This window comes from Haliaeetus albicilla, chromosome 15 (assembly GCF_947461875.1).
Source record: "Haliaeetus albicilla chromosome 15, bHalAlb1.1, whole genome shotgun sequence".
Taxonomy (NCBI): domain Eukaryota; kingdom Metazoa; phylum Chordata; class Aves; order Accipitriformes; family Accipitridae; genus Haliaeetus; species Haliaeetus albicilla.
The window spans coordinates 31116697-31129421 of record NC_091497.1 but is presented as its reverse complement, the minus strand read 5'-3'; the positions used below and the strand labels follow the sequence as shown (position 1 = coordinate 31129421).

Below are 12725 nucleotides of genomic sequence, written 5' to 3'. Positions count from 1 at the left end.
CTGGTTTTGGTCTAGAGTGAGCTCAGGTATTTTGCTTGCCATAAGCATGTTTTAGATCAAGTATTTTAAAAATTGAGCTGAACATTACTTGTTGTCCAGTTTTCTGTTCACAACTAATTGTACAGCAAGCTAGAGTACTCAGCCAGAAAAACCTTGGTAAAGTAAAATGCATCTTTAAAAATTCAATTTTTAATTTGCCATCATCGTATAAAAACATTATATGCAGTGCTAATTATAGATATGCTTCTAGATATATTTGCCATCCCTTGTCATTGCCCTAAAATATAGGGAGATGTTCCCAATGATCAATTACATGTATATGCTCTGTAGTGTATTCAGCTGTGTGTCTTACCTACTTAGCCAAAATATCCAGGGAACAAACTATGTATGTGAACCCTTGAGCATTATACTCAGCTGTAGGACTAAGTATTTTAGCTGACGGCAAAGGAAAAAGCAGTTCTCCAGCAGTCAAGGCCTTCTGATAGCATTTGCTGGCTCCTGGGAGAAATAAGGTGGGCTGCAGGAAAGCTAGCCTGTCCTGGCTGTCTTTCTCAAAAGTCTCCTGCAGTTTGAAGCTTTTCTTAATTAAAAGTGTCCGTGGTTGTGGAAAAAACTTAAAAGTGCAAAACCTTAAAATCCATAAACCAACAATGAAATATGAAGAATGAACAGGTGTTTTCAGGGAAGGAAAGGTAGGGGACATTATATCGGTTTACTTTTTTTTTTTTTTAAATACTGTTTCTTTCATAGAAGAGAGTTTTATCTCATCTGACATTCCCAAGGAAAGGGTGAGGTGGCTGACTGGGAGTCTGAGTATCTCTTATAGTGAGAAAGGATCTCTGATATCTCATTTTTGGTATGGTTCATGCTGCTGCTGAGTTGGAAATAAAGGTTCAATAATGTTCCTCTACAGAAGTTATTTTATTATTGTAATTTCATGAAAAACACAGGTGAGGCAGGGAGTAGGGTGATTCTTAATATTTCACATGTCCACTGAAGGATTCTCTCAAAGCAAAAGAAAGATCATTTTCTATCTTTCTATCTCCCACAAAATAAATTAAAAAAAAAGTTGTTAATAGCTGGAGGCAACAGAGCTTTGCAGACAAAAAAGCTTTATTTTGACAGATGAATTTTCTCACTGCTTTTCCTGTTTTCTCCCTGGTCCCACTGGCAGGGAGGGAGGGAGCCACCAGCTGCATGGGTACTTGCCTGCTAGCAAGGACCAATGCACCACAGCATTGGACCCAGTTAGGGATGCAAGACAACCATAAACATAAGCCATTGGATAGAATAGGCAGCTGGTATTTGGTGGGTCTAGAAAAATATAACTACTGAATTAAAATTCTTATGGAGGATTTGGGAAGGGTTGAGATTTGGTGGGGTGTGGAATGATTGCTGGAGGTGACTTATTGATATGACCTCCCCCCCCCGCTTAAGGGAAGGTAAACCTCCAGGGTGGAATGCAGTGGACACGTAAGGAATTGGTTCCATAATAATTCCCTAAGCAACATAGCCTGCTGTGGCCAGTCTCTGTGATCACAGGGATAGGGAACTGGAATGATAGGAATGAGAACAGTTGGTCCCTGCGTTGAATCCACTGAAGCAAGGAGGTAAAATAATGGGGGTTCTGTTTACCTACTGCCCTACTTCTGATTTATATCACACGTGCCCCATTCTGGGGTACTGACAGGCAACATCATGTCCTTTGGGTGAACTTTGTTCATTATAATATCATTATAATACCAAAACACACCTCCATCCCAAAAGTTACTTGCCTCCAAGGTGCAACCACCCCCCCACTGAGCATGCGCTCTGAATTTTTTTCTAGTATATACCTTTAAAAGCAAAGCGGGAGAACTTTATACCAATCAAAGTAAAGGTATGTATGACTAGAGTCACTCAAGCTCCACCTAAAAAATAAGAAAATATAAAAGGGCTTAAGAGAGGAGGAATGCTAGGGAAGATACCATCATAGACAAGTCGGGAGGACATCGCTGACTTCTGGGATCAGTCGATGGGCTGAACCTCTCTTCCCCCCATAGGGACGCCTATTGGGTAAGATTCAAACCCTTGGTCATACCGAGTGCTTCCCTGGGAAACTTAGAAATCTCTATGGGGTTTTTCCATAATTTAGTGTGCTTGTAGTCGACTGTATTGTTATTTGCACGTGCTTTGCAGACAGTGTATTTATCACCAGCAATCCAAAAGAACCTGTGCTCCTGTTGCTTTAATAAACTGTACTATTCATTAATCTACCCGTGATAGTTCCTTAACGCGACCAAACTCCCGAAGTCTGGTAATTCTAGTTCGTTGAACGTGGCTTAGCTGAGAGTGCAGTATGCTATTAGTGCATCCGTCATCGTGATAGTTCAACATTTTGAACATGAGTGGACTTACAGTGTTGAATTGGACATCACTCAGAATTTAAACCTAGCCACCCCCAGCCCCTCTGACATATGAGGATAAGCTGGAATGCAAGGGGGGTTATTTTCTGCCAAACTTCTTTACCCTTTAATGCAACAGTGGGGTTTGCATGTTTCAGGAGGCTGAATACATTGGCATTCTGATACTTAGGAAGCACAGATGCTTTAGCATCTACAACACTAAATAAAATAGGGTTGGAGACTGATCCTTTGTCCTAAATCCAGCTACCACAGACTTGCTTATATATATGCTGCCTAAGACTAGCCTCCACTAGGCTAGGAGGAGCCTAAGTGGCTAGAAGGAGCCTAGTCGAGGCAATATGCATGTCCTTACTACATAGCACTTAAGCTCCAAGCGTCTCAAGAGCCCTAAGTTGTGCTGCTGTGACCCTAAAACTTTATTATTTGGGGGGATATTGCAGCTCAATGTGTCTGAAGCATTATGAGGGATGGGTTGCAACCCATCGAAAGTTGTGTTTTAGTAGCATGAAACTGAAGGAGTGATGAATGACATACTGTGGAGTACGACACAGAGGTACATTGGATGCGTTGGAGATGCAGATTGCTGAGACGGTGCCGGAGAGGGATGTTTAGGGTGGAGGAAGCTAAATCTGGTGCAGTCATATTCATACGGACTTTCTGGGGGTCGTGTCTGGCATGAACCATCCTCAGAGCCAGGCCTGGATGTTGTCCTGGAGAAAGTTAGTTTGGCTTGTCCACAACAGAGGTAAGAAGTAAAAGGGGCATTGAAGTGATTTAAGCAATTGAGCTTCTAGTGCTTGGGTTCATTTTACAGCCCTCTTTTTTGAGCAATATAGGTGTAAACTATTTAGATTCTACAGTTACCGTTTGCAGCCAAAAATTTCTGAATTTCAACAGGAAATGGATATTAGATCTGAATTTTACATAACAGTGTGGGTTTGAAGATACAGCAGCAGTGGCCACATTAATTATAATCAATTTTCATAATTAAATTTGGGTTATTAAGGCATCAATCTGCATGGGTTAAGAACCCAGATGTTGAAGCTGGATATTTACCAAATAGGATGCCTGTAGGCACAGCTGTTATCCAACAAATCTTTGCGGTCCTCAGACATGACTGCTATCATTTTGCGCTGCTTCTAGTCTCTCTGCACCTCCTGTACGCTCCTGTATGCACCCACAGTCCTGCATAAGGGGCTAAGCTTGATGCTTACTTTCATTTGCCAGCACCCTGTACATAAAATATATATGTATTTGTGAAGAGGAGGGGGCACCTGGCTTAAGAGATCTTCCCCAGGGCCTGCATTTAGGTGTGCCTGGCAGCTCACATGAAGGAAGACAGCAAACCTCGAGCCTTCTGGCCCACTCAAACACTTTCTTGGACGACATAGGGGATGACTCAGATTGTCAAATGCCATGCATTTGATTTCTGCTAAGAACACAATCACTATCCACGACAAAATGTCCGTGTTCCCCACAGAGACCGGAGGTAAAGAATAAATCCACACACCTAGTCCAAGGCTGTAATGCCCTCCTTTAGCAATTCCTGAAGACATCTAGCAGAGGAGACACTTGCCCAGACCGACCTGGAACACCCTTAAACAAGAAACCTGCCTAGGTTGGCTGTTGGCATTATCAAGAGCCTTGGAGCTATGACCCAGCAATATCTTACAGACGAGATGTACTCCCTTGCCCACAACATATGGCTTTGAACAACATGAGGCAAAGGCGGCTGTTACAGTCTATGTTTATCTTCTGCTCTGGCCTCCTGGGCAGGTTCCAAACCAAGATGGTTTGTGTGAGCAAGCAATCTGATTAATGGCGCAGGCAGCTGAAAGAAATTGGGATTAGAGAGATCGGAGCTTGGCAGGAGGTAGGCAGAGGGCCTTTGGGTGACTTCTGCTATCTGTCTCCAAGAAGTGACCATACTGGACTCTTCTACAGTATTTCTGTGTGTTCATAGACCAGGCTAGACCCATCGTAGCCCAGAAGTGAGACAATTCTGGGAGTGGTGCAAGGGACTACGCACCAGTTCATCCCTTTGCAACACACTGCCATTGCACTCCAGAGTCTGCAGAATGATTCGTGTACAAATGAAGGTCATCCCTGCAGCAGAGGGATGGTGGGACAGAGAGACCATTGATGCTGCCTTCATCGGAGATAGGAGATCTCACCTGGGAGATAGGTCCTGCTGGATGTGGCAGCTCTGGGGGGGGGTGCTGCTGGTGATGGGGTCCCATACAGCACCCCAAGGAGCATCACGAACACCAGGCAGCCTGGTGGCATTTTATTTTGCTACTTTCCCAGCATGTGTGGGGTGTGCTGTAAGACCTAGACAGTCTGGACAGTCAGGAAACCTGGCCACAAAAGCATCCCTTCAGCACTGTGGTTTTAGTGCAGCTTGAGCAGCTGAGGACAAAAAGTGACAGGGTCTGCATGTGTGGATTTCCCTAGCTCTGCTGTATAAAGCTTGAGTAGTGTTACTAGTTCTTTTTTTCTTGCGTTAGGAGCTGCCAAACATCTTTATTTTACTAGTGATATTACAAGGTTTTCCCTAGCCCTGCAGATCCCGTAGATACAGTACTACTGGTCAGATGTGTTCACTGAGGGGATCTGCGTTTTCGCTTAAGAGGATCACGTATTTGTCCTCTATTCATCAAGTAGAATTAGGAAAGTCAAAAAAATTTTCTGATTGAGCAGAATTGAAAGGCAGAATTGGGAGTTGTGCAGGACCATTGCCTTAGGATTTATGTGAGAGTTAGTTTTTAGTTTCACTTTCATCTTTCTTTGTACACTCCTGCAAAACAGAAACCAGGAAACCCCCTAGTGTTATCCCCCTCTGTCATAGGGAAATTTGAAGTGCTGGGGTAAAACATTGTCAGAAATATGGCTTTGAGCCAGACCTCACCGTGCTTATGCCGAAGCAGTCTATTCCAGGACTGCACAAACTGTTCTTGACTGTCTTATTAGTATCGATCAGCTTTGCTTTCACCCCATGACTCCAGCCTGCCTGGGTGCTGTGGTTGAGATGATCCAACTGAGCCTCAGCTGGAGGATGACTCAGAAACCTGTGCATGTATTTGCATGTATTAGAGCTGAGAGTCCAGGCAGGGGTGGGTCTTGCAAGGAATTGAAACCAACTTGCGAGAACTCAAAGGTCTGAGTCTTTCCCTAGCCTTAGTGGCAATACTTGTTTCTGACAAGGCAAGGTGCTCCCGAAGCAATGTCTGGGGTTAGGGGATGGAGGGAAGGCAGCAGGTACAGGACGGCTGCTGGCTCCAGTACCCCGTTTTCCTCTCAGGGTTACCTTTGGGATGGCAACAATAAAAGAGAAGAGGCTGAAAACCCCCAGAAGCTGTCAAAATCTGAAGAGGAGCAAAGCAGCCAGGCGCTGGTCTACCAACAACAGCAGGAGCAGTAGTAAGTATCAAGGAGCCTGACTGAGATGGTATTAACATGTATCGGGTGGCTGTTCTCTACGATATGCGAGGTGTGCGCCTTCAAAGGTGGAAATACTTTATAGAGAGCCTGTGAATGGGACCGGGCACACAAGCAGCATGTCCTCATCCCCTCAGAGCCACCTACGAACAACGCTTCCTACATGGGACCCGCGTTGTTCTGGTAGGATTCCTGATAGCGTGGCTTACAGCTCGTGGGATAGCAGTGGCTGGTTCTATACGTTTGATGTTGGCGTACAAGGTGTCTGTTTCTTGTTTTCAAAGTGGAATTTCAAATCTGGTTCTACCTCCCTGTTTTCTGTCTCCTAATAATTCATCCTGGAAAGTCTAAAAATACTTCCTTTGGCTTAAGAGATGGATGCAGGCTGTGTTCCAGCACTGATCTGAATGCAATCCAGGACACAAAACGGCTTCCAACAACTTCATGCTGACAGAAGTAAAGCCAAAGCTTCAGCCCTCAGTTTCATTTTAGGCTTTATTGGGATCCATCCTCAGTCCCTCTCTGGTTTTCCAGTGACAATTCTTAGATAGCTTGTATAAGCTCTAGCTTGCAGATATAATACAGAACAGAAACTGACAGCTGTGTGTGTGTATTTTATGCACATGTGCTTAATACATATATACTTAGCTAACCAAAGCTAATTGTTTACAGTCTTTTTCCCCAAATATGCTTTTTCTGAGCTGTTAGTAACAGTGCATATAATGTTATTATTATGCGCTGAGTTTGCTTAGCTTGCTTTTTGTTCCTGTCTCTCAAAGTGCAGCTGACAGAAACTGAAGGCAGTTTCAGTTTCCTTTCCCTTCTTTCTGGATGAAGAAAGTGGAGCCACGCTGTGAAAGCGGTGGCAGGCTGCTGATCGCAAGCAGCAATCAGCAGCTTTCCATTGTAACCCGTGAATGCTTGCCTACTAGGGACTATTAAGAGCTGGGTAGCTTTGAAATCCGTCAGGGCTTTAATGACCGACTTTCAAGAGAGCAAACAACCATTCCTGAATTACAGTCTATGTTTATTTTCTGCCACTTCCAAGCAGAAAAGACCCTCTGTCTTGCCTGCCCTCACACTGGCATATATCCACAGTAGAGTGAGAGCAGCCCTAGTTAGCTTACATAGTTGTGCTATGTGCATTTTTTTCATAGAACCGTGGAACGGTCTGGGTTGGAAGGGACCTTAATGATCATCTACTTCCAACCCCCCTGCCATGGGCAGGGACACCTTCTGCTAGACCAGGTTGCTCAAAGCCCCATCCAACCTGGCCTTGAACGCTGCCAGGGATGGGGCAGCCACAACCTCTCTGGGCAACCTGTGCCAGTGCCTCATCACCCTCACTGTGAAGAACTTCTTCCTTGCAACTAATCTAAATCTACCTTCTTTCAGTTTAAAGCCACTACCCCTTGTCCTATCACTACATGCCCTTGTAAAAAGTCCCTCTCTGGATTTCTTGTAGTCTCCCTTTAGGTACTGGAAGGCTGCTAGAAGGTTTCCCTGGAGCCTTCTCTTCTCCAGGCTGAAGAACCCCAACTCTCTCAGCCTGTCTTCACAGGAGAGGCGTTCCAGCCCTCTGATCATCCTTGTGGCCCTCCTCTGGACCTGCTCCAGCAGATCCATGTCCTTCTTATGTTGGGGGCTCCAGAGCTGAATGCAGTACTGCTGGTGGGCTCTCACAAGAATAGAGTAGAGGGGGAGAATCACCTCCCTCAACCTGCTGGTCATGATTCTTTTGATGCAGCCCAGAATACAATTGGCTTTCTGGGCCATGAGAACACATTGGTGGCTCACACTCAGTCTTTCATCCACTAATACCCCCAAGTCCTTCTCCACAGGGCTGCTCTCAGTCTCTTTGCCCAGCCTGTATTTGTGCTTGGGATTGCCCCGACCCATGTGCAGGACCTTGCACTTGGCCTTGTTGAACTTCATGAGGTTCGCACGGACCCACCTCTCAAGCCTGTCAAGGTCCCTTTGGATGACATCCCTTCCCTCCAGCGTGTCGACCGCACCACACAGCTTGGTGTCATCAGCAAACTTGCTGAGGGTGCCCTCAATCCCACTGTCCATGTCGCCGACAAAGATGTTAAACAGCACCGGTCCCAATACCGACCCCTGAGGAACACCACTTGTCACTGGTCTCCACTTGGACATCGAGCCGTTGACCGCAACTCTTTGAGTGTGACCATCCACCCAATTCCTTATCCGCCAAGTGGTCCATCCATCAAATCCATGTCTCTCCAATTTAGAGACAAGGATGTCATGCAGGACAGTGTCAAATGTTTTGCACAAGTCCAGGTAGATGACATCAGTTGCTGTTCCCTTATCCAGCAGCGCTGTATCCCCATTGCAGAAGGCCACCAAATTTGTCAGGCACGATATGCCCTTGGTGAAGCCATGTTGGCCGTCACCAATCACCTCCTTATTTTCCATGTGCCTTAACATAGTTTCCAGAAGGATCCACTCCGTGATCTTGCTGGGCACAGAGGTGAGACTGGCCTGTAGTTCCCTGGGTGTTCCTTTTTTCCCTTTTTAAAAATGAATGGGTTTGTTGTCTGGTGTTTTTTTGGGGGGGAGGAATGGATAGTGAGAGTTTTCTCATTGGTATAACTGACTTTTCCCGGATTTGGTCTGGGATACAAACCCCCTGGTATAGGTTAGGTAAATACTTCGTCAGTTGGTTAGCCTGAGCTCCCTGCAGAATTTAAGGCTAGAGCAAATATATTCACACAGATTCTGACCAGAAGATGGGATCGCCGCTAAAACTAAGTAAGCTTTTGAGGAAGAATAATTTAAAGCCCTGTTCCCTTTTTCATCTTCATATGATGCTTACAGAGAGAAAGGTGTTGTGCATCTTCTGCAAGGAACGCTTAATATTTTTTGCAATGTGATACGAAAGATTCTCTTTGTGTCTTCATAAAGCTGTAACAAAGAATTAACTCCTAAACCTGAGTGTACAAATTAAAGTCTGCATTAGTATGTAGTTAATGAGGAGGAGGGATGAGGGAAGGGCAGGTTCAAACAGAAACCATGTAATATGAGTGGGAAACAACTACTCAAAAAAAGAAGTGAACAGAACTGGGGTTTGCTCCCTTCTCTCTCGGAGGGGGATGGTAGCAGTCAGTTTGAATGGGATGAAGCTGCTTAAACTGTGATTTCCTTAACTAACCCAGATGAAAGTGGTAGATCGTATCTGAAATACTGAAGCAGACAAGGGAAGATCTTTATTCTTAAAACAAAAATTATTTCATTCAGTGTTATTGTCTTTGTTCTGTTATCTCAAGTTATATTTCAAGGAAGAACTCAGATTAGCATTTTAGCAGTGATAAAGCTGACTCAGCCTTTTAGCCATCAGTCATTTTGAAGGTGATCTTTAAAACTCAAATACTAGCACACCCTCAGAATAGTCCAGGTTTCCAGGCTCTGAAACAACCAAGGGTTGAACAGAGCGATTGGAGAGCTGAAGTCATAGGGTGTCAGTAGACAAAAAAAATGCAGACTAGCATTAACCTAGAAGGCTTTCTGGAATATACATAGCAGAGGGAACATGAGGGGCCCAAGGAGGATACCTCTGTGCCAAGGAGTGGCTCTATTCCAACTTGTGTGCTGCTTGCTATTTTTTGGAAACAGCCAAGATATGGTTTTGCTGCCAGCAAAGCAGGAGTTGGAGTCTCTTCTGAAGCCTCTGTGTGAGTTGTTTCCATGCAAACTCTCAGTCGCAGGCTGTTTCAGAGCAATTGGGAGTAGGAAAACACCTTTGCAGCATCTTGGGGTGGGATCAGGTGACCCTTCCTGTAGACTGGACACATGAAATATGTGTGGGACATGGCATGTTGTAGTCTCATCCACTAGTCGATATTCAAACTTGACTATTAAAAAAAGTACAAGGTGGGCAGCTGGTATTAGAGAGTAATTTTCCTCTTGCTTTGGAAAAGCTCTTATATGATATGTTGAGGCTGAGAAGTGATAATAAAATGGTTCTAATTAAGTTAAGAAAAATACTTCTTCAAATGCAAAATTGAAATCAAACTTTGCACATCCCCCTCCAGTTATATATAGGATATGGTTTCAGGCCATGGAGAAACAATCACCGGGATGACAAGTGCTTGAAACCGCTTATAATAATAAGCTTGCATTTAAGTTACTTCACTTTGTCTGCTAAGTGCCATGAAATTAAGTTGTAGAAAGTGAATTTCCAAATTGCCCCTGTTCATGTATATTCAGAAACAAAAGTCTGTGCAGAAGAAAAGGTAGAGGAAAGTGGGAAAATTAGAGACTGAACTATAGCTAGTGCCCAAAAAAAGAAAATGCTGTCCCCATTCAGCAGTCTGTCCTTGGCGCCTTTAAAGCTGGCAGGAATAATATTGGTTCTGGTAAAATCCATTAAAAAGATCAAATTCAAATAATAAAATCTGAAGAGACGTTCTTGCACAGTTGGTAACAGTCCCTCATCATTTTGTGTGAAAGGAGAGCAGAGTTACTAGAATGCTTGACTCGCAAAATTGTGTTCTTTGACTGCTGGAGCCAAATCCATCAGGGCTTTCTTTCCTTCCTTTTCCAATCTTCATCCTGAATTAAAAATATATAAGTATATCTCTATAGTGTTATAAGACCTCCCAATCTTTTGCTGATAGAGTATACTTAGCAGTTCTGAAAATTGTATTTTCTTTCACGATCTGAAATTTCTTTTTAAAAACACCAAATTAGTCTACGAAAGTGGAGGCAGATGCTTAGCAAAATGCTTGTTTTGCCCACTGCCCTGCCACCGGTGGGAGTGCTAGAAGGGTAAATCTCAATTATGGACAATCTGTTTAGAGTTGAGTTCTGCGTTTGCTGCACAGAAGAAATCTCCCAACTCTCTATCCTTCAGGCTGATGTACTAATTTTTACAGCCCAGTGGGGTGATTCAGAGATGCCCGGCTTCACTGCGGTCAGCAGCCAGCCTTGTCTGCAGCCAAGTGTTTGGTGGCAGGGTCTATGTAAGAGGATAACTGTGCAGGAAGATTTCTGTTGGTCTGGATTATGGGGGTTGCTGTGTTCCTCATAATTCTTGGAAGGGGGGGAGAAAATCCTTCTAACTCCTGTATTAGAAGGCTTTCTCAGAAGAGCTTGATTTGCACAAGCCCCGACACGTTCCCTTGATGCATAGCTTGATGAGGAGCTGTGGTGAGATGATGAATAAGGAACATATGGGAGGATGCTGTGTTTGGGCAGGGGCAAAAAAGGACAACAAAGACTGTGGTGCAGAGGCAGAGGAGGAGGAAATATATTGTTGAAAAGAAAGTGGGGGAAGCAGTCTAAGTCTTAATCTTCATGTGATACAGCGTCTCACCCGCTCATCTCTCCAGGCAGCGTAGTCTACCCACGGGTGTATGCCGACTAAGGGCACGTCAGTGTTTTCAGGGAAGAGAGAAAGCTGTGCTGCGAGCCCAGTTTGGGCTGAGAGCTACCTCTTGGCTCCCTGATTTGATCCATCACCGTGACAATTTCCTTGGAGCTTTAGAAGGTGGTTGAGACCATCCAGAACGGGGAGCTGGCTGAAGTACCTGCCGTTCTTTCTGCTGTGCTGTCGCACGCTGAGCCCAAAACGAGCTGCTGAATCTGAGCCCCATCTTCACTCTTGGAAATTCAGCTCCGAGTTTCCGTTTTACTCTTTGGACCAAATTTTAAGTTCAGGAATTTCTCTGCAAGCTTGCGGGTACCAGAGAACTGAGATTTGGATGCCAACAGCAGAACCGCAGGTCTGTTGCTTTCCTGCTTGTTTCTGACTCATACCTTCTCCTGGGCCTCTCTCTGCTGCTGTTTTCCTTCTCGCTCTTTCCCCATGCAAGTTGGCTTCTGCAGGATTTAACTCTTTGTTTTATCCCCAGACCTCACTATGGCAAAAAGGCTGGCCATTTTAATGAAGGTTTTAGCTAACCAGAGGGACAAGATAAAGAAGTGAGTTACCCTGGCTTAATAAGCTTCCAGATATCAGCTGAACTGTGGTAATTAAGCGTGCTCCTAGCCTGTGGCAAACACAGGACAAAATCCACGAACACAGACTTTTGATGATAAACATTTTCTGCTAATGCAGTTCATTTTCTGCCTCTCGTGTTAAAAGCACACGTGCAGCTAGGACGAATCAGACAGGGTGTAATGCTAAGCCCCAGTAATTCACTTTTGTCTCTGAGCTGCAAACTGGTAAGATGCTGCCGCTGATAACGATGGAAAGCCAGAGCCCCAAGCCTGCACGCAAGGTTTGTACACCCTCCCAGAGCTCTGCTTATGGCAACCGCCGGGGCACAGAGCATATTGCTCGACTGAGGTCTAGAACTGCGGCTGTCAGTTTTCGTTAGCATCTGGCCGTGTGTGCATTGCGAAATAGGGATACCTACAGGACAGTTGTCTGCTCGATGGGATTTGGCATCTTGTAGCCCTCTGATTTGGCAGCTTCCGTGGTCCTTAGCAGCATATGGCCGCTCCATCAGGCATGGGAGCCTTGGTGGAAACAACACCTTGTGGTGGCGTGGACTTGCCTGCTCTTAAAACAATACTTGATAATGGAATGCAAAGTTCAGCTTAGCATATCTTTGAAGGAGATTTGACAATTGTCTTTGGCAGTTTGGTCCCTTTTTGCTTTTAAATTCAGTCTTAACATATTATTTAATGCAGTATTTCACCTGCGTCTTCCCTTTAGTCCTTCTTCCAGACTGAAGCTGCCCAGGTCTTTTTCCCAAGCTCTAGTCATTTGTGTTGCTCTCCAACTCTACTCTCCTTGGTTTCTGTCTCTTACACAGAGCACGCTGCCCAGCAGAGCGAAATATTTAGCTTTCAGCTTTGTGGCATTCATGTACCGATGCACTCGCAGTATAAAACACAGTGGAACTGGAAATAGTT

The 12725-nt window shown here is 44.7% G+C and overlaps 1 protein-coding gene across 3 annotated transcripts in view; it reads left to right on the top strand.

Annotated features, from left to right (window-relative positions):
• The first annotated feature begins 5543 nt into the window (after positions 1-5543).
• Positions 5544-12725, top strand: part of EPSTI1 (epithelial stromal interaction 1) — a 48551-nt gene continuing 41369 nt past the window's right edge. Inside the window, exon 1 of one of the 3 annotated variants that reach the window (XM_069802648.1) lies at positions 5544-5822. In XM_069802648.1, coding sequence (XP_069658749.1) covers positions 5629-5822 — 194 coding nt within the window. In that variant the 5' untranslated portion in view covers positions 5544-5628. Of the gene's footprint in view, positions 5826-12725 lie in introns of all 3 variants that reach the window. The other 2 variants (XM_009918116.2, XM_009918101.2) reach the window with 2 other exon arrangements.